Source organism: Eptesicus fuscus, chromosome 5, assembly GCF_027574615.1.
Source record: "Eptesicus fuscus isolate TK198812 chromosome 5, DD_ASM_mEF_20220401, whole genome shotgun sequence".
Classification (NCBI taxonomy): Eukaryota; Metazoa; Chordata; class Mammalia; order Chiroptera; family Vespertilionidae; genus Eptesicus; species Eptesicus fuscus.
Window position 1 is genome coordinate 17,141,673 of NC_072477.1, and position 22,171 is coordinate 17,163,843.

General features: G+C 38.1%; 1 protein-coding gene across 5 annotated transcripts in view; it reads left to right on the forward strand.

The window, feature by feature from the left end:
• CEP128 (centrosomal protein 128) overlaps positions 1 to 22,171 on the forward strand; it is a 364,379-nt gene that overhangs the window by 115,803 nt on the left and 226,405 nt on the right. For all 5 annotated transcript variants that reach the window (XM_028155817.2, XM_054715853.1, XM_054715854.1 and 2 more), the window contains exons 13-14: positions 463 to 614; positions 18,355 to 18,705. In XM_028155817.2, coding sequence (XP_028011618.2) covers positions 463 to 614; positions 18,355 to 18,705 — 503 coding nt within the window. The remainder of the gene's footprint in view (positions 1 to 462; positions 615 to 18,354; positions 18,706 to 22,171) is intronic.

A 22,171-nucleotide genomic window follows, 5' to 3' on the forward strand; every position in this document is an offset into this window, starting at 1 on the left:
TAGTAGTCCTCAGAATTAGTAAGTTAGTGGTCATGCACAATCAGAGAGTCAACGGCATCATGTGTTTATGTTGCAAGAAAAGCATTTTGTTGTGTGAACTTCAGTAACTACAGTTGGGAGTAGCTAAGTTGAAAATTCTTTCAGAATTTTTGTTAGACTTTGAAGGTAATGTGGGGATGTAAGGAAAGTGAAAGGAAAAGAAAGGTGTAGGATTTTCCTGAAATAAATTGTACTGGAAAGCAGATAACGTTTTAAGTTTTATATTAAAGTGGAATAATATTGTAGAAAACTGCATGAGACTTGAAACAATAGACTGACAAATCATGAAGTCTGTTGAGTGACAGTGTTAATAAGTGGATTATGTTAGCTGGAATATTAAAACATCAAGGCTTTGTACCATTTGAAAGTACATTCTTCTGAGAATAAAGAACAGCCATCAAGCTTTACGTTTTCTCTTTGAAGGCGTTGAGCGAGAAAAAGTGGATCTGGAGAAGCAGATGTCAGAGCTGAGAGTCCAGCTGAGCTTTAGCGCCATGGCCTCTGAGCTGGAAGAAGTGAAGCGGTGCATGGAGCGGAAAGACCAGGAGAAAGCACATTTGGCAGCACAAGTGGAGGTGACTGCTAGTTTTAAGCCATATTCAAAGGACTTTAGTTTTGTTTCACAGAATTGCTTAATGCATTTTTAATATGAGGATTGTGATAGTTTATGAATGCTAGTTTGGGTATAGATAATGTAAAGTTATATAGAAATTCTGTGGATTCATTTCTCTTTCATTTGGACCTCAAAGCCAGGAAACTATTAAACTTGAAAATATTTTTGTTCTAGTATCAATGGAGCCCTTCCTACAGATGGAAGGAACCATTCTTCTCTGAAGGAACAGTGAAGTATCATTTATTTTGGGGGTGAAACTGGCAGAAGGCACAGCAAAAAGATATTACTGACATTTCATCTTTGAAACCATACAGGTTTTCAAATCTCTAGCTGTTCGGCATGAGGTAGAGCTGTGATGCCTGTATTAATTCAGGATTGTATAATAATTGTGAATGATGTAACCATGAGTGAAGTGTAAGTAGGCAGCTACCATTTCCTGTTCACCTTTTTTCTGACACAGATGGGGTAATTATCAGGAAATATTAAAAATCAAAGGAAAGAACTTCATAAAAAGAAAATGGCTTAATTTCAATTATCATTATGCAAATTAGGTCAAACATGGATGACACACTCGGAAGTAGATCTGTATCAGTCCTCTGTGTGTTTTTATTAGTGAAGCTGTGTTTTACCTGTAATAAGTTGCCACATTTGAAGAAGTTCCTAAATTATAATAAAAGTTAGAAAATTGACGTTAAAAGCATCTAACTTTATATCATCCAAAGGAAATATTTAATGTGACTCTAGTCTAGTTTCTCTTTCATCTTGTCAGTGAGTCAATAGAGAATGTATTTTAGATTTGGTTCAAGATTCAAATTGTAAAGATAATGAAATATTGACATATTCTTTGCAAAGCCCTCTACATGTTTGATAATTTCTTATCAGAAATATTCTCAGAGCATTTGTAATTGTAGGGCTTTTAAAGTTTGTTTCATGGATATTATTTTAGCCTTTGATCCTGCGGACAGAAGTGCTAAAGTATGATTATTTTGCCAAAATTAAGTGTTTTTAAAAAACTATACTAATGAAGATCAAAGGGAGAAAATCTCATTGCTAAGCTGTTTATGACCACATGTTGGTCTGTCCTTCCAATCCCTCCTTTGCTCCCCTTTCTTCTTTCCTTACTTTCCATTGTGTGTGTGTGTGTGTTTCATTTACCACTAATGGAATAAATTGAAAAAAGATCTCTGAATATGAAAAACAACTGGAGAGAGAGGTTGAACATTACTCACAAATCAAAAACTTAATGACTGTCTATTATGTGCCAGGTACTATTCTAAATGCTGGTGACATAGCAGTGAACAAAAACCCAGCAGATTTCCTTGTCCCTATGCAGGTGACATATTAAAATTGATGCAGAAAATTCTTTGAATTTGTCTCAAGTCTAATTCAAAATCCTTTTGGATGATAAAAGAGTTTTTCCCCAGTTGCCATTGAAAAGGTAGGCATAAGAAGACATTGTTCATCTTGGAAGAAATAACTATTAACCAGGTTTTTTTTTTCTTATTTTCAAAAATAATTAAATTACATCAGTTGTTTCAGATTTAGTGACACTTATGATTATGACTTGTTTGTATTTCATACCTTGTGGAGGCTCATTGAATATCTTTATTTCCAAGCTATTCTTAAAAAGAAATCTAGTGTAGACTTTGTGAGAGATAAATCATGGATCACTCAATTTAACCCCCAACAGTTGGGAATTTTATTGAATTTTAATTCAAAAGCATTTAGTCTCTGCTTTAGTTTTAGAAATTTTTAGGTTATATGGGGTGTTGCCTTATAGATTCTATAAAAAATGGAAATTAATCTTCTTTAGTTGTTTTTTAAGGGCCAAATGTAAATAAGATGCACAGAATGAGATTATTGGTCAGGGCCAAGAACATTTATATAGTTACATGCCTTTTAGTTTGTTTGATCATTGTCTTTATCCTTTACTTGACTTTCTAACACCTCTCCTACAAAAACTGAAACACAGTCTTGTCAACTAATTTTTTCTTAAACTTCCCTAATCCCATCTGTTTTTCTTTGTTCCAGTTGTCCACTGCTTCTGAAATGTTCTCCTTTTGTGCAAATCCTAAACCTTATTCTTTCTGAAGCATTCTTGGGTTATATCAATTACAAGCCATAACCCTTCCTCCTGAACCATCCTTTTGCCCACATCTCTAGTGTTCTTATGGTATCTTTCTCACACTGTCTTAAAGTCATCTGGGATATTTCTTTAAGATTTCAAAATGGGTTGAAATAAAAGAGAAACGGAGCTGCAGAAGAAAGCTTCCCTGTTATTATGACAGATTCAACTCTGATGTCCTTCCTTACCTTAATGGACATTGTGCATGAAGGTCTCATCTTCACATCTGAAAATGAGTTTTCTGTGTCCTAGAATTAATGTGATCTGGGAGTCTGGTTCATATTAGCAGTGAAACTCACAAGAAAGCAATATATAAGAGTGCCAATTCATTGATGTACCCTGCTGGAGGCCTATCCTGATATTTAAATACTGTTCTCCTATGCAGAACACTAGTCTCTCAATTTTCTATACCTGGGTTTTGGAAAGCTGAATTAGTAACCAAAAAAAAAAAAATAATAAAAATAAAAAAAATTGCTTGATGAACACAGAATCAGAGAATAATGATGTCTAAAGGATAGTTTGTTCATGCCTATGGTAAGGCTTCCCCACCCTCCATCTCTTTTTAGCAGAGTTCTTATAAGCGGAAATCCTATTTACTTCAACAGATTCTGTCTTCATTTCTGGAATGTGTTGAACTGACTTTTTTTTTTTTTTTTGGGGGGGTCTTTCTAACAATCTTCTCTACTTTCACTCTGATGCTCAATCTTCTGTTTACATTTTCTTTTGATATGTTGCTGTGCAAGGATTTTGCTCTGGGCCATTTACCAGTATGCATTGATGTTACAATTCAAACTTGTGGCATTCTGGGAGCCACTTATGAATTAAAGACATCTCTTTTCAGATCATTGATGAGTGTGAGTTAAGAACCAGGTCTTACCTCTGAATCCCTTTGTGCTCTCCTTTAGTGTCTTAACCATATTAGGCACTGAATTAATGATTGTTGATGGAAATAAAATACTATAGAGCATTTTTATGGTTATATTTTAAAGCTAACATTGTTGTCCAGTCATTCCTTAAAAGCACATAATTTCTGGAAGAGTTGTCAGTATTCAAGAGGACCTTTGCTCTTTCTCGCTAATTGCATTAGTTTTTGTTGATCCAGAATATATATTTTAAGCAGTTATTTTACACTGGGGGAAAAACAGTGAAAATAGCTTGTAAAAAACCCAAATGAAAGCTATGTTTGAGTTTGCATAATTTACCTTTCAAATTGTACCTAAGATTTTAAATCTGTATGTGCATACAAAATACTAAGTGCATTTTTTCTTCTCTAAACTTGAGTTGAACCTCATTAACCTTGATAGGCTATTTGTATTCATAAGAATTTCAAGCATCCTTGATCAATGATTCCCCCTGATTTAATCTCAGCCTCCATCTTCTATCAATTTATTCTTCTTGGAAAAAAATTTGACTTTTAAATTCAATGAACTTTAAAGAAAGAAAAAAACGAAGTGCTGTACATAATTTAGATTAATTGTTGAAAGTGATAATTGAGTGACAACTGACATGATTATGCATTAGCATAAACTTGGGACTTAATGCCAACATTTACTTTTAAAAAGAGAAAGAGTGGTGGAAAACAAATGGTAATCGATAATAACTTTTAAAAAATGATTAGTACAGTAGGAACTGAAGGAAGGGTCCTTTTACCATGTTTTTAGGTTAAACTCTTTTGATTCTTGCATTTCTTATATAAAGCTGGCTACTTTACTATGCAATAATGCCCCCTTCAATACTACTTTGAAACCCTTCTTAAAGGCCTACGGTCTTAGTCATCTTAGTTACCCTGTCTAAAATTTCCTATTGTTATCATTGGAAGTGGGGTTCTTGGGGTGCCCCTGGGATAATCATTTCCAGAAACCCCCATGGGACGATGAGATACAGTAGAAAGCTTGATTTCTATGGAATTGCATCCCTCAGTTTCTAAAATCTCATTTTCCTTAGTCCAGTCAAGAAGAATTGTAGCTGGGGTTTCAATAAAGCTAGAAGCAAAGCCAGTGTCCAGAGTTTCCTTTCAATGTTGGAGTTAGGTCCAATTCAGCATCAGGATAGTTACAGTCCATTAGTCCATTGTGTGTGGGGTCCCTATGGCCGTGGGCCATATGGGAAAATGCAGGGAAGCAGGTGCAAAAGAATCCCACAAGCCAGGAGTCAAGTGCAATGCACCAAGAGAGCAAAAACTTCTTTGTTTAGGGGTTAAGTATCCCAAATCTTCAAGGGCTTGCAGTGGCCATGCCCATTCTGGCCCACAACCTCTTCCCCAGTTGTGATTGCCTGTCACCCCAACTTTACTGGGCATGCATCTATCTTCCCTTTGTCCAGGCCCCTTTCCCAGTGATTTGCAGGGAACTTGCCTATAATGTCTGGCCTTCCCTTTGCTCCTTTTCTATTGTTAATAACTAGCTAATTTCAATGGTATCACTATTGTACTTTTTATCTTAATAATTTCTTCCTTATCTAGGTGCATGTTGTAAAATAAGGTATTATCCAAGTACTAAGTAATTTTTAATCAGACTAGATTATAAAGAAAACAAATATTGGCAGCAAAACTTTACAGACAGGCTAAATTTGTCAAATTTAGTGGAGAAGAGGTCTTCCTGTTAATACAATATAGTGTATTAGGTCTGGACACTGATTCACGCCCCATTTTCTGCAGTCTGTTGTTTGTTTTTTTATTAGTTTAGTGAATTGGCTGGAGTAGTTCAGTGAAACCTATTTTCTCCTATAGTGTGCAGTCACTTCTCAGAGGATGCAGCCTTGGGTATGTGCAGTCTTTTTTTTTTCTTTATTGATTAAGGTATTACATATGTGTTCTTATCCCCCCATTGCCGCCCCCCCCTAACCCCCCACTCATGCCCTTACCCGCCTAGTGCCTCTGTCCATTGGTTAGGCTTATATGCATGCATACAAGTCCTTTGGTTGATCTCTCCCCTGGACCCCCACCCTCCCCTACCTTCCCTCTGAGGTTTGATGGTCTGATCGATGCTTCTCTGTCTCTGGATTAAAAAACTGTGGTACATCTACACAGTGGAATCTGCGCTGTGGTATGTGCAGTCTTTAAGGCTACCAGGGATGATTGTGGCTTTAGCTGGATTCTCTTTAACTGTCTAGTTTCCAGATCTCCCAATTAAGCCCCTGGCTAGTCTGAGTCTGTTGATATCTAGTTTTTAGCCTCTCTGCTAATTGCTAGCTTATTGTTCTATTTTATTTTCACTTTTGATAGTCTGATTCAATTAAACTTGGGTGTTGTTTTTTCCTGGGGAAGGGTGTTACCAGTCTTTGGGGGCATTCTCTGATCCCAAGAGGGTTCTTCTTAGCTGGCTTTTCCCTTGATTTTCTCTATTAAAATTATAGCTAATCTGTCATTTCACTGGTTGCTACTAGTACTGTGAAAATTACCAGCTTCTTAAATGTTTACCCCCAAGATCTCCATTTTTTTTTATATCAGCCTTAGGCATGAATTTCCTTATTCTCTGTTACAAAGAATGTCAGTTCTCAGTTTATAAGATGACCTCTCTTTCACCAGAGCCTCTGCATCACTGCAGTGGAGCGGAGTTCAGGGACTGGAGCCTGCTTCTCACTGGAGGACACCACAGCTCTTCAAATGTGGTGCCGGGTGCGGATGGTGGTCTCTCATCTTTTCAACTTGCCCTTTCTCTTATGGAACCGTCACTGTAGACTTACTGTGCCTACAAGTGGGGCCGGTTGGAGGAAGGGAACCTCAGTCTGTTGGCTGTGCTTGCTTGAAATAGAGCTTCTGCAACACTGATCAGGGGCTCTGCTGCTCTGAGGGTGAATCTGTAGCCTTAGGTTGGGAGTTGGCATAGAGTAAGCCTGTCTTCTTGGCTATACCTGGCTGGAGTGGTTTCAGTCACACTGTGCTGGGAGAGGAGATATGGGAAAAGGTTGCAGCTCAGATGCCATAGACTCTCATTCTCACCAAGATTTAATAGATTTTCTTAAATAAATGTTTCTCCATTTGTTCTGTGCCCTTAGGATAATTTCCAGATGTGTTAAATGATTTTTATTATTTAAATGATTTTTACCAGTTGAATGGTCATTTTTTTTGGGAATAGGGTCTTTTAAGCTCTTTACACTGCCATTCTGGAATTCTTACTCTCTGGGAGAAATAGTGTATTGGTTAGAAGAAAATATCCAATGTGAATCAGAGAGAGCCAAATGATGGAAAATACAGTAAGACCTCACATCACTTAATGGAGTCCATAGGTTCTGTGACTTTAAGTGAAACAACATATAATGAAATCAGTTTTACCATAGGCTAATTGCTATAAGTAGGAATTAAGTTCCCACAGCATCTCATCAGCATTATAACAAAACATGTTGAAAAAAAAATGATGGTATTCGAGGGCGTACTGTACAGAAAAGTTTGTAAAAGCTATATGGGACATAATGAAAAGGTCTGAAGTTCTAATATGTATGTAATTGGAATCCTAAAAGCCAAAGAGAGAGTGGAACAGAAGCAGTATTTGAAGAGAACAGACAGCAATCCACATAATTAAGAAGTTCTGAGAACCCCAAGCAGGACAAATACAGTGAAAATCACAACTAGATATGTCACATTAAAATTAGTAAAACCAAGAGAAAGAGAAAAACCTCGAATGCATTTAGAAGAGGAAGTACACACATTACCTTAAAAGATCAAAATGGAAATTTTCTGTTATCTTCAAAGCACTATAAGAAAGTAATTGCCAACCTAGATACATAACGCAGTAAAAATATCCTTAAAGTGAAGGTGAAGTAAAGATATTTCTAGACAACAAAAACTGATGAACTCAGTTTCAATAGAACTGCACTAAGGAAAATACTAAAGGTGATTTTTTTTGAAGGTGAAAGGGAGAACAAAGATCAGCAGGGAATGAAGACAATAATGTAAATGTAAATGTATTTTACTACCAATGAACTATACACTTAAAAATGGTTAAGGTGGTGAATTTTATGTTATGTGCATTTTTCCACAATAACAAAATTAAAAAAAAAATCCATTAACTCAGTAGACATACAAAGGGATAGCTTTGAGGGATGTTTCTTTAATCAGCCACTCAAGATTCAGACAAAGCAAAACCATGTGCTCTCTAGACCAATGAGAATTCAAGATATGGCTCCAACCAAATTTCACACCTTCCAATCACAATGCCACCTGTTGAGTTCTATGTATATTAAAGTTAAAATTAAGTAAGATTTAAAATTAAAATGAAAAACTCAGTCACGCTGACCTTATTTCAGGTGTTCAATAGGTATATATGGCTAACGCTGATATAAAACATCACTGCTGAAAACTGAAAGTGCTACTGGACAATGCTAATCTAGAGCAACCACTAATTAATATCAATATAATGACTTGAGATTCTCTATAATTTTATTTATTTATTTTTGTTAATCCTCACCAGAGGATATTTTTTCCATTGATTTTTAGAGAGAGTAGAAGTGAGAGAGGGAGAGGGAGAGAGAGAGAGAAACATTGCTGTGAGAGAGACATCTGTTGGTTGCCTCCCGCACGTACCCTGACTGGGGCTGAGATCAATCCTGCAACCCAGGTAGATGCCCTTGACTGAGACTTTTAGTAGTTTAGTTTATGTGTGCCACGAGAAGTGCTTTATTGGACCTTTAAAGCTAAACTGAAAACAAAGTAACCAATGAATCATATTTAGCCACATTGCTCCTAAAAAATGTATTGTCCTAAGTATTTATTTTTATTGAGAACAAAAAGTGTTTTTGCACTCAAGTGAAATTTATGCAATTTACTTTTAAAATTAAAAGAGAGAGAATATACATAATCAACATTAGGAACAAGAAGGGGCTCTAGCCCTAGCCAGCTGGTTTGGCTCAGTGGATAGAGCATTGGCCTGCAGACCAAAGGGTCCCGGGTTTGATTCTGGTCAAGGGCATGTACCTTGGTTGCAGGCTTCTCCCCAGCCCAGGCCCTGGTCAGGGCACGTGCAGGAGGCAACCAATCAATGTGTTTCTCTCACATCTATGTTTCTCTCTGCCTTTCCCTCTCCTCTACTCTCTCTAACAATCAATGGAGTCCTAGCTGGTTTGGTTCAGTGGATAGAGCATTGGCCTGTGGACTGAAGGGTCCCAGGTTTGATTCTGGTCAAGGGCACATGCCCTTGTGGGCTTGATCCCCAGTGGGGTGTGTGTAGGAGGCAGCCAATCAATGATTCTCTCTCAACATTGATGTTTCTATCTCTCTATTCCTTCTCCCTTCCTCTCTGAAATGAATAAAAATATATTTTAAAAAATCAATGGAAAAATATTCTTGGGTGAGGATTAAAAAACAAAAAAAGAAGGGGCTCTACCTATAGATACAAAGGAGAAGAAAAATTAAAAAATACCACCCTGGAGGCCAGTGTGGGTAAGTGGTTAGAGTGTTGGCCTGCACACTGAAAATTGCTGTTCTGTAATAATGTACGGCCATATTATGTGACATTTAGTTTCTCCTCCTCACTATGTAATTAGAAATAAAATAATGTTTCTTTAGTTGAACCATGTAATTTATCTTAGTCCTGTCAGCTGCCACATCAAAATTGGTAAGACACAGGTGTATATCTTTCATTGATACCTGCTTTGGCCTATCATATGTCAGCAGATATATCCACAGGTTGTTCTACCACCTTGAAAAGCAGTCCTAAATACCATTCTGCTTCAAGTAGAGCAGTTTTGTCCTATTTATATGCAAATTTTCTCCTCTTAAAGTGCCTACTTTAGTTAAACATCAGAGTTGCAGAGTTAAAATTAATAGACCAATAGAGTGAGAAAAATTAAGAAAACACAAATGTACTTTGGGATTTGTGTGCCAGGGTCAGAATTTCCCTAGTGTGTTGCTGGGGTCTAGATGTTAATTACATGTTCCCTTGTGTTTTAAGTTAAACACTCTGAAGAAATGTGTATTTATAGTGTTCCTCATAGTGAACATTATGCCTAATGAAATAGAAGTTAATATTTTATTTCTTCACAAAGAGATGAATGTATTTAATTAATTGAACATTATTTTCTGTACTTTGCTTAAGCTTAGTATTATGTTTCATTAAAAAGTACAAGGAAATTGTAGTTGTATGAAGCAGATATGTTCTCATAGGATTTATGGAGAAATAATTATTTTTAATCATTGAGAAGTCTGAGGAACCTATTATTCGAAATTAATATTCTTTTTGTGTCTCTGCTTCATTTGGCAAACAAGTGATAATAGTACACGTGGTCAAAATTGGTTTGATCAAAAAGAAAGAAGGTTATATTTTTAAAGGAAGGATACTTGTGATGTGGTTACTCTAATCTTCTAAGTGACTGATCCCTAACTAAGTGTTTGAATCATTTTTTAAAGTTTATTAATGTGAGTTTTTGCATGGATTAAAAAATAATCAACTCACAGATTTCAGTATATATTCTAGGTTTAACCAATAGTGACTTTAAAAAAAAGTTTTAAATAGGATGATCCCCGTAGCCTAATTTAGTTACATGTAGGAATATTTTGGGACTATCATACTTGTTTTGATTGATTTAAGTTCTTTTATTTGAAGAGACTTGCCTTAGTTCTGACTGTGGAAAATTGATTAGTTATCCTCTCAGTATCAGTTCATAAAGCACCTAAATTATACCAAAATGAATGAGTTCATCAAAACATGCAAGAATATGTCAAGCTAATTTCCCAATAGAGGTGAGTGGGGCATGTCTTAATTAAGAATCTGAGACTTTCAGGTGAAATCCTATTAAATCTGTTAGTTCTTTTGTTTACTCAGTAAAAGCAAAACTTTATATTTAGCTTTTAGTGTGGGAAATAGAACTACTCTAGGTATTTTATGCAATAGTTGTTTATATTATTGGCAGAGCTGACCCTGCCTATTCTTCCAAGGAAGTAGAGATTCACTATAGAACAAAATAAATTATGTTTCTATGACCTTGCTGGCCAGCAGCAAAAGGCTAAATTAGCAAGTATATGGTCCCTGCCTCACTTCCACATGCTGTATCTCTCTACACTGTGTCTAATTTGGCCTCAAAACCTAGCTCAAGGGAATGCTAAGCTTTTGGTTTTGCAGCCTCCATGAAATAGGAGAATATATTAGCAGGAGGTGGGGAGAGGGGCCTGCTATTGGGTCAGACACAACAGGGTCAGTAATCAGGTTTCCTTTAGTTGAGAAATGACCCTGCCTTGTATTTTTCATAGCCCTCGAACTCAGCCTGTGCCTGTAGTTGACACTCAGTGAATGCTGGTTGAATTCATGTTAATCCTAATATCACATTTATAAATACACTAGAGGCCCGGTGCACAAAATTCATGCATGGTAGGGGGGTGGGGGTCCCTCAGCCCAGCCTGTACCCTCTCCAATCTGGGACCCCTTGGGGGATGTCTGACTGCTGGTCTAGACTGGTAGTTGGACATTCCTCTCATAATCCTGGACCGCTGGCTCCTAATTGCTCACCTGGTCACCCCTAATTGCCCCCCTACCAGCCTGATCGCCCCTCACTGCTTCTGCATGCTGGCCTGATCGCCCCTAACTGCCCCCCCCGTGCGGACCTGGTCACCCCTAACTACTCCCCTGTGCTGGCCTAGTTGCCCCTAACTGCACCCCCCCCCATGCTGGCCTAGTCACCCCTCACTGCCCCCCCTGCCAGCCTAATCTCCCCCAACTGCCCCCCCTGCCAGCCTGATAGCCCCCAACTGCTCCCCACCCCCCCGCCGGCCTGGTCACCTCTTACTGTCCCCCTGCCGGCCTGGTCACCCCCAACAGCCCCTACTGCTGGCCTGGTCACCCCTCACGGTCCCCCCGCCGGCCTGGTCGCCCCATGCAGCCTGCTTGTCCAGTCATTTGGTCGTCCCTCACTAACTCCCCTGCCAGCCTCGTTGTCCCACACAGCCTGCTTGTTCAGTTGTTTGGTCATCCCTCACTAACCCCCCTGCCGGCCTGGTCATCCCACGCAGCCTGCTTGTTCAGTTTGGTCATCCCTCGGGCCAACCCTGGGCGGCTGAGAAGCCGACATCCAAGGCTTGCCTGCACCTTGGGCCGGCCCTGGGGTGCTGGGGGGCTGAGGGGACTGGAGGCAGGCTGTGCTGTTTGCCTGCCGCTCTGGCGGGGCTGAGGGGACTGGGCACCACCATCTTGTGGCTGTGGGTGCCGCCATCTTTGTGAGGGTGTGATGGTCAATTAGCATATTCCCTCTTTATTAGGTAGGATGTCCATGCATTAGTAACATTATATTCATTCTGTAGTTTTTTTGTTTTATTTTTCGGCTGGGATTTTTTTTTTTAAGCTTCCTTTCTATTTTAGTTTAGTAAACTTAAATCATCTATAAATTCAATTAACTGGCCACATGGGAATTAAAATGTTCCAACATGCTGTAAAATAGTTTAATTTCAATACCAAAAATGTAAACAAAATGTTACTGTTTTGTCCTGTGCAAGAGTTAGCCACCTTCCTCATTGAGGTATTTGCATCTCATTTTGGATATAATGTCCCTATTCTCTCACTCAGTGTTTTCATCTTGTCCCTGCTTTAAGGACATCATATTTTGGGCTGGAGTTAGTCTAATCCTTGTTCACAGAGTTAGTATTAAGAATAATTAATTGAATCATATTTCAAATGGTGTTCTACTTGAGGCTTGTTTGCTATTTACTAGCTTTATTTTAGTTCTTTGCTTTTTTGTTGTTTATGTCCCTGTTTTTGTTCTTGTAAAGAACTGAGCTTTCAAACCTCAGAGGGAAGGTAGGGGAGGCTGGGGGTTAGGGGGAGAGATCAACCAAAGGACTTGTATGCAGGCATATAAGCCTAACCAATGAGCACAGACACCAGGGGGCTGAGGGCATGAGCGGGGGGTGGGGGCGTGGGCAATGGGGGGATAAGAACACATATGTAATACCTTAATCAATAAAGAAAGGAAAAAAAGAAAAGAACTGAGCTTTATATGCCTATATGCTTTAAGCATCATTTTTGTCTCAGTGTATCATTTTGATACACTCAGACAGTTGCTGCTTTTCACTGTACTGCATTTCTAGAAACTGTACTGTAAAACAGATCATTCTATTTTGTTTTGTATGTTTTTATAGGAGAAATGTTGTAATTAAGAATTGGGTTTCCAACTGAGGAATTTTCACCAAAACACTATGCTTAAAATGAACTTGTCACCAAAACACTATGCTTAAAATGAACTTGTCACCAAAGACAAGATATAAAAAGTCAATCTCTATAATAATTGAAACTGAAATTTTTTTATTTTCAGTAAAATGAGGATAATACAAACTCACGTAATTTTACAGTTTACTCTAGTGTATTAAAATACATGTGTATGTGTGTATATCTACAACCATTCCATTATATATTCAATGTGTCTAAAAATTACAGATTAGCTATTATAAATACTAGAGGCCCGGTGCATGACATTCATGCACTGGGTGCTGGAGGGGGGGTGGGGAGAGTTTCCCTCAGCCGGGCCTGAACCCTTTCGCAGTTTGGGAGCCCTCAGGGGAATGTCAGTCGGAAATCCTTAGCACTCACCAGCCGTCAGCCCAGCTTGTGGCTGAGCGGAGCTCCCTGTGTGGGAGCGCACTGACCACCAGGGGACAGCTCCTGTGTTGAGCATCTGCCCCCTGGTGGTCAGTGAGCATCATAGCGACCGGTCATTCCGCCATTTGGTTGATTTGCATATTACCCTTTTATTATATACGATTATAATAGCTAATATTTCCCCCTAGAATTTAGAAGGGGCGCTTTCTCAGATATTATTAAACTGTTTGGGAAAATTGAACAAGTGACTCCTTCACTAATTTTTCATTAGTAAATAGAGGCTTTACAAATGATTGTATTTCTATTTTGCTTGGCCCTAATTTGGGATTATTTTTTTCAAACATTGCATAATCAGATTATTTTGAAATTTTACAAAAGGCTTTATTTGTGAATGTTTGGGAGAGGTGTCTTGTTTATTAACAAAATATTTTCTTGTTAATTTTTTCCCTCTCCCCCATTCTCAACCCCCTTTTCCTACTAACCCCAATATTAAGGGCTCTTTAGTCAAGAAAGAAGGCATTAAAGGGCATCAGAGGGCAGGAGGGTTAACCACACTCTTGCCTTGGTGGAGGGTGGTGTGTTTGAGTTCTGCGATTGGCTGGCATGGGCATTCATTTTCGATCTCTGTTGTTTCTCTTCCCTGTACCTCCTTCTCTTTCTCTTTATTACTTTTAGTAGCAACTGTTGAATTATCTTCTTTTTGTTCCCTTAGCCACCACCTAATGATCTTAGCTCAGGGCTCTTTTCTTTTTTGAGAAAAAAATCATTGTTATAAAACATTATATAATCAGATAAAAACACTGGGAAATAGATGTAAGTATAGATTAGACTGTATAAATTGGGAAGAGAGACAAAATTTGAGATGGAGAAGAAAGAATTGCTCATATATGTCATGTTTATTAAAAATAACTTTATGTGCCTGTCTCCCTAACCAGGCTGTGTGGTTCTCTGGAGCAGTAGAATGCAGAACCATGCCGTCTTACTCATCTTTGGGTCTCAGCCCCTTGGATGTTGCTTAGTGCATTAAATGTGTATTGGACTGAATGGAAACATACCTGTATTTTCTTCAGAATAACTGACAAGGGTTTTTTTCTTCTTTTTCTTTTCGAGTCTCTTAAATGCCATAGTTGGTTCTTATCTGTTATAAGCCAGCTTCATTGAATTTGATTGCTGAAATTGAATTCAGATAAGAGAAGAATTGGTTCTAAAAGTCCATTCCTGCTATAAAAGGATGGTTTTCAATTATTTTTAATGTCGTCATAATATTTTAATATCCTAATGTTAGCATAATGTCCTTTTATAATTAACCTTTCTCAAACATGGATCTGGTCATGCTATTCTCTTACTGAAAAAACCTCTGAAAGCTTACACTGGATATCAGTATCCCCAACCCAATTTCTGACCTTACTTTCCAATGTCTTTTTAGCCCTCTCGAACTATGACTCTTTACAAATAGCCACCAATGGCCCACTCTGTGGCTCTCGTTCATGCTATCATGTCTTGCTTTATTTTTGTGGTGGGATCGAATGAGGTAATTATATAAAACATTTACCCAATTAATTGCACTACTCAAGTACCCAACATAGTTCAGTAGTAGCTGTAATTTTTTATTTATTATTATTATTATTATTATTATTATCCCTTTTTCATTTAAATCTCGGCTCATATGTCACCTCCTAAGAGAAGCCCTCCCCAGCCACACTGTAGAATATAGACCTCTTGAGGTAACTGTCTATCACATTTTAGCACACAGGACTATCCATGTTGTAATTTAGCTGTGAATAGCTCCCATTTAGATTATTAGCTTCTTTGGTGTTGAAGCCAGGTCTTATTAACCTTTTTATATGTGCCTAACACAGAGCGTTTGTTGGGGGAAAAATGGATACCTCTCATGGTTACTGCTTGTTAATAAAGTTAATTTATAACATAGTGATAAAACTTTTAAGGGCAGAAGGGTAAACCACTATCACGAGGGCTTTCTTATCTCATTTTAGAATTTTTTCACATAAATAAGTGCACAGTTCTCAATTTTACTGTTGTGTTTGCATGGACAAAGGAGTGACTCATCTCTTCCAGGCTGCATTGAATTTAGCAAACTGAGCAAAGCGAACCTGTTGCTAAGAAAATGAAGCTTGTTTTCGAGGCATTATTTTGTATCTTTGCCATAATGTCAAACCATAACATTAATCAAGAGAGAAACTTTATTTAAGCCATAGTTCAGGAATAATGCAATCTGGAACTGAACAATCTGCCATTAGCCTGAGGGAGTTGGTAAATGCTTCCAGTCTCCATGTGTAGGTGCCTTAGTACAATGCAGATATTTATTGTTTGTTCAGCTCGCAGCATCATCTTAGCCTCCTGAACCCAATCTTATTTGGACACATGACCTTGTCATGTTAACTTTGTCATCCCAGGTATTTGGAAACTAAGGCGCAAGAAGAGCAGCTTATGGGCCACATTGTAAGCACTTATTTCTGAATTTGTCACTCCGTTCCAAAGCTTTACAATAGTGACTTAATGTTAATGATTACAATATTATTTTATTTGTATGAAATCCTATCTAATAATAGATAAATATGCAAATTGACCATACCTCCAACACACCCACAAGCCACGCCCACCATCCAATCAGAGCATGTATGCAAATTAACCCAAACCACGATGGCTACAGCCACAGAGAGCAAGGTTTCCTAGGTAACTGAGGAAGCCAAGCTTTCTGCCAGCCGTTGCAGGCCTAAGCCTTCACTCAAGCTACAAAGTTTCAATTATAGAAGGTAAACAAATTCAAACAAATGGTGGCAGAATGGAGCTTGAGAGAGCAGGCCAGGGTTGCCGTCGGCAACAGGGGAAGCAAAGCTTTTTGCACACCCTGGCCGGGCCCACCTGCTTAAGGCAACAAAGTTTCAATTATAACCCCAACACAAATGGCTGCGGGCCTCGGAGGGAGCCCCAGGCTTGGCTCTGCTCCAGGCTACAAAGTTTCAATTGTAGAAGGAAAATAAATTCCAGATACCAGGGCCTCCGCTTGCATTGCCAGGGGGCGTGGCCCACCTGCAAACCACCACAGGCCCCTTGCTCAGGCCGCCCCACGCCCCAAGGGAGCCCCACCCTGATCAGGGACACCCTTTAGGGCAAACCAGCTGGCCCCCACCCCTGTACCAGGCCTCTATCCTATCTAATAAAAGAGTACTATGCAGATTGATCATCACTGCAACACACAATATAGCTCCCCCCATGTGGTCAAAGATCCTGCCCCCATGTGGACACAATATGGCCACCACAAGATGGCCAGCAGGAGAGGGCAGTTGGGAGGCACCCGGCCTGCAAGGGAGGGCAGTTGGAGGTGATCAACCCTGCAGGAGAGGGCAGTTAGGGGTAACCAGGCTGGCAGAGGAGGGAAGTTGGGGGCAAACAGGCTGGCAGCAGAGTGGTTAGGGGGGTGATCAGGCTGGCAGGCAGAAGTGGTTAGGGGCAATCAGGAGGGCAGGCAGGCAAGCAGTTGGGAGCCAACAGTCCTGGATTGTGAGAGGGATGTCCGACTGCCCGTTTAGGCCCGATCCCGGGATCGGGCCTAAACGGGCAGTCGGACATCCCTTGAGGGGTCCCAGATTGGAGAGGGTACAGGCTGGGCTGAGGAACAACCCACCTCCGTGCACGAATTTCATGCACCGGGCCTCTAGTGTTATATAAAAGCAGTGTCCTCTCATTTTTGAGGTTGAACGTAGATCTACATACCCTGGCCAGTATGGCTCAGTTGGTCAGGGCACATACCCAGGTTGCAAGTTTGATCCCTGGTTGGTGGGCCCAGGAGGCAACTCAGAGATATTTCTCTCTCACATTGATGTTTCTCTCTCTCTCTCTCTCTCTCTCTCTCCCTTCGTCTCTCTAAAAATCAATAAAAATTTTTAAAAAATTAGATCTGCACCTATTCTACTCAAATTAAAACTTTGTATGAATCATGATGATTTAGTGAAATTTCTAAATGTATTATTGACCAACTGTGCTTTAGGAAAGCTAGATTTTTAAGAGTTTGGGTTATATTCTGGATTAGATAAATATTTCAAATAAATTTGAGTTTTATTTAAAAATCTATCCTACAGTGATTCATGTAAACTTGAGATAAGTCCATCAACTTACAACATTACTAGAGCCCCGATGCATGAAATTCATGCAAGAGTGGGCCTTCCTTCCTCTGGCTGCCGGCACCGGCTTCCCTCTGGCACCTGGTGTCTGGGCTTCCCTCGCAGCCCGGCTTCATCTGGAAGGTTGTCTGGAAGGACATCTGGTCTAATTAGCATATTATACTTTTATTATTATAGATGTTGATTTAGCTTGAAGTCCTTTTATTTAGAGCCTTTTAACTGTACTCTGAAATATAGTGTTATTTGTACTGTTTGTCATCAGCGCTCATTTTTTTGTATGAATTTTTATTTTAACAATTTTAGGAAGTGAAATATTACATGACTGTATGATAATCTGAAAACATTGATATTTAGTTGGGCAAAATCCTGTCTTATTAAAATAATGGCACATTGTTGTTCTCATCAGCAAGGTTCTATCTATTTTATTAGTGTTCATTTGGAAAATACATAGTTTCCTGTTTTGGATAATGAAGTAGTTGGAGAAAGAAAATATTTTTATAAAATATTATTTTCAACTAATGTGATTATAAAATATACAGAAAAGGACTCATAGCCTGGCTGGTGTGGCTCAGTTAATTGAGCTTCATCCCACGCACCTGGATGTCAGCTGTTCGATTCTTAGTTAGGGCACATGCCCAGGTTTTGGGCTCAGTCCCCAATAGGGGGCATGTAGATGGCAACCAGTTTGTATTTTTCTCTCATTGATGTTTCTGTCTCTCTCCCTCTTCCTTCCTCTTTCTGAAATCAATTTAAAAAAATTTTTTAAAAAAAGAAAAGGACTCTTTCCTAGATCGGTTGCTAATGAAATTTAATGCAGATGATTCCCATTTCAGTGACATTAGAGACTCTTGTTTGATATATTATGCATCCAATTTTGACAAGAATATGTACCTAATATTTCACATGCTTTATTTCTAGAATTTAACACGTGAATTGGACAACAAGGAAAAGCAGCAAATACAGATGTTGAATCAACTTAAGGAGATCCAGAATCACTTTGAGACATGTGATGCCAAGCGCAAGCAAGCTGACCACCAGATCTCCGAATTGACGCACCATGCTGAGGATGCAACCAAGCAGGCTGAGCAGTACCTCCTGGAGTTCCAGCAGTCAGAGGCCCTGAGGCAGGAGGCAGAAAAGAGGAGAGAGGAGCTGAAACTGAAAGCTCAGGAGTCCATTAGGCAGTGGAAGCTGAAGCATAAGAAGTTAGAGCGAGCAATGGAGAAACAATCTGAAACTCTGGATCAACTGACCGACAAGAATAATCAGGTATAAATGCCAAATTCCTAAGGAATTATTTTTGCTGTGACCAACCATTCATTCATCTGTCCTGTGAACAAACACTTGTGTGCCATGCTGTGCATATAATCTATCAAGATGTCCTTGATAGAAGAGTGTTTATGTCTTGACTCTTTCAAGGTAAAGGCTTTTTTTAAAGCCTTGTTTTATTCCATGGCTTTTCAGAGTTGGCCCTTAAAATAGATCTAACCCCTCCTCCAGTTTAGTTTTTAGTTCCTTACATTGAAATCATTGCTCAATACTCATGTATAAGAAAATCACAAAATCTTTCTTAACAATTACGTGACTTTTCACCCAAGGCATATATTTTAGAATCTCATTTATTGGTATTTTTCAACTTAAGTATTTGTTAAAAAGAAGCATTTAAAAATGCAGTAGTTACTACTTGACCATTTTGTGGCAGCCACTATAATGGGGTTACTTAGATGACTGATATTGATAATCTCACTGAATGAACAGTATTATCAGATCACAAGCCTCTTTAAGTCTGCTTTTGTGCCCTTTTGATAGCAACAAAAAGCATTTCACTGATCTATGTATGCATTTCACATCATCTTTTCTCTTGCACAATCAGTTACTTTAAATGGATTTTATGCTTGTATGTTGATTCTCCAGTATATCTTTGGGTTGAATTAAACCCAGTTGTTTATAAGATAATAAGCAGGAAAGTCATGATTTTATTTTTATCTATGTTTAGTCTTGGTTTATCATTTCTTCTTTGTCATTTGTCACTTGTCAAGAACTATGAACATCTTGGAAGAATAATCATTTGAATAAGTTGACTTTCTTTAAAAAGAAAACAAAATGTAGGACAGTTACATTTATGAAATCAATTGTCAGCACATAAGAGTGACAGGTCTTTGTTTCAGATGAGCTGTCATGGAAAAGATGTTTTACCTCTTACATAGGAGTTTCTCAGACCTACAGACGATGGAGGGTGATTGCTTGGCCCTCACTGTGGATGTTTGCTTTCCAATTTAACCCATCGGGCTCATACTGGGTGGACGAGTAAACAGCTCTAAAACTTTCAGACTTGAATCTGAACTGATTTGATTCCAAGAAATTGCTCAACCTTGATTATTCTGCTGTCAGCCTGGTCTTACAACTGGTTCAGTGAGCCTGCCTATAAGGAAGGTTGCTATGGGGAACAGTGGTTGGGGGGGGGATTGATTGATTGAGAACCACCTGGGGATTTTACTTAATTAGAGGAAATTTAGAAGAGTCCATGCCATCAGACAGTATCCTAATCCATGGTGCTGAGAGTTTTCTAGATTGAGCTTTTCAGAATATTAAAGATTAATAAACAATCATTTCCCAGAATACTCTTAATATAATTATTTTTTATCACTTAGCATTGCTAATGATAAGCAAAGAAGTAGTTTTAAAGTGATTGCCATAGTTAGGGTAGTATCACAATTATCACAGCAGGCATTGTAATTTCCACTTTAAAAGCCTTAAAATTAATGCAGCATGTTGCAGTTAGAGCAATGGTTAATCAAGGAAGAAATGGTAACATATATTTCACTGCAAATGCATGTGTCCAATAAATCTGTGATGTGGAAATACATTGTAAATAATTTTGGGAAAAAGTGTTTTTTTACACATCTTTCTGAATAATACCACTAATGAGTATTTAATTCTTCATACAATCTCAAAGCCACCTGAAGGCATTAGTAATACAGCCTACTCTTTTTTGTTTTTTTTTTTAGGACTAATTATTTTCAAAAAGTGCCTCCAGGGTATATTTGGAAGTGTATATTAAAATAAAAATGATACTGGTTGACAAGTAAAACACATTATGGCTTAAAGAATAAATTAAGTGTTTAATAAGTAACTTTGTTGAGCCATTTTATATGGTCAAAAGATATCATCTTTGGATTTTAAAAATAGTTCTGTGCATACTTCCATATCTTTTTCCAGAATAATTTATTTTCTGCTTTAATATTTTCCAGTTAAAAATACATTAGAAGGGCCCTGGCCAGATTGCTCAGTTAGTTGGCATGTCGTTCTGTACACCAAAGATTGTGGGTTAGATTCCTGGTCAGGGTACATACCTAGGTTGCAGATTTGATCCCGGTTGGGGCATGTACTGGAGGCAGCTAATCAGTATTTTTCTCTCTCATGGATTTTTTTCTCTCTCTCTTTATCCCTTCCTCTTTCTATCTAAACATATCCTCCGGTTAAGATAAACCCCCCAAAAAAAAAAACAACCTTAATTAAAAATTATGTTAGAAGGCCAAAAGCTTTTATTTTCCTAAAAATTGCTCTGATTTATTTGTGTGTGTGTGTGTGTGTGTTTTTTTTCTTTTTACCTTTTTGGAATCTTGGTAGATTAAAAAACTACATATTAAAAAATTACTTAATTACTGAAGGATATGGAATATCAATCAAATGGCACATGATTGCAGAAACAAACAGAAATCAGATTGTATACTTTCCTTAAAAGACAATGGCATGGATGTATACATCAGGGAATCATGGTGTTCTTTAAGGATATGTAGATGAATGTGTATTGGAAGACCTAAAATTCTATAGATACATATAATCTACTCGTAAGATGTGACCTTTTTGTCCTTATTTCTAAAATTATAGTTGACATAAAATATATTAGTTTCAGGCCAAAAATAAGCATGAGACCTTTGTTTTACTTTTAAAGTGCTGTTTGAAGTCATTGGCTTTTATACATGCTTGGAAAATGCTAAAGAAAAGAAACAACTGATTCTGTTCATAACATGCTTTTCTGAATGTTCCAAATTCATATATCTTTTTAACATGGATAATGGGAATCCTCTTAGGTTATGTGTGTGTGTATGTTTGTGTGTGTTTTCTGAATTGGCAGAATACTTGGCTTGCTCATGTGTATTGAGCTTTTTGCTTAATAGTCTTTGACTTCAAGAATCTTATATTGCCATTTTTCCTTCTGTGTATTGCATTCATGCTGAGGAAAAACAACAGCAATATGTAATAAATACTGTCTTTTAAAGTTTGAATTTGTCATGTCTAAAAAGTGAGAATGATCAATGCTTAAGTGAGTACTTTTAAAATATGTAAGCTGTCCTATCAAATGCTATTAAGGAGAGGCTAGATCACTGATATAGATGGTCCAGCAAAAGTAGTTTACAGTTGTTTGTATGGAAAATTATACAATAATTAATACATAATAATATAAGAATAAACTGTTTTGCGTACTCACAACTGTAAGCCTACTTTTGCCCCACCCTGAATTAGCATAATTTAGCAATCTGTCTGCATGTTCCCTCACAGGCAAATAAATGACTTATTATTATTATTTTTAATTTCCTTGGCCACCTTTTAGTTAATTCAAAAAAACTATGTCCTTTGTCATCAGGCCTTTGAGGAGTTGGCTCCTACTCCTATGTCCATCATGGTTTTAGACAGTCTCATTCTTTTGGCTTTACCCAGCCATTACAATTCT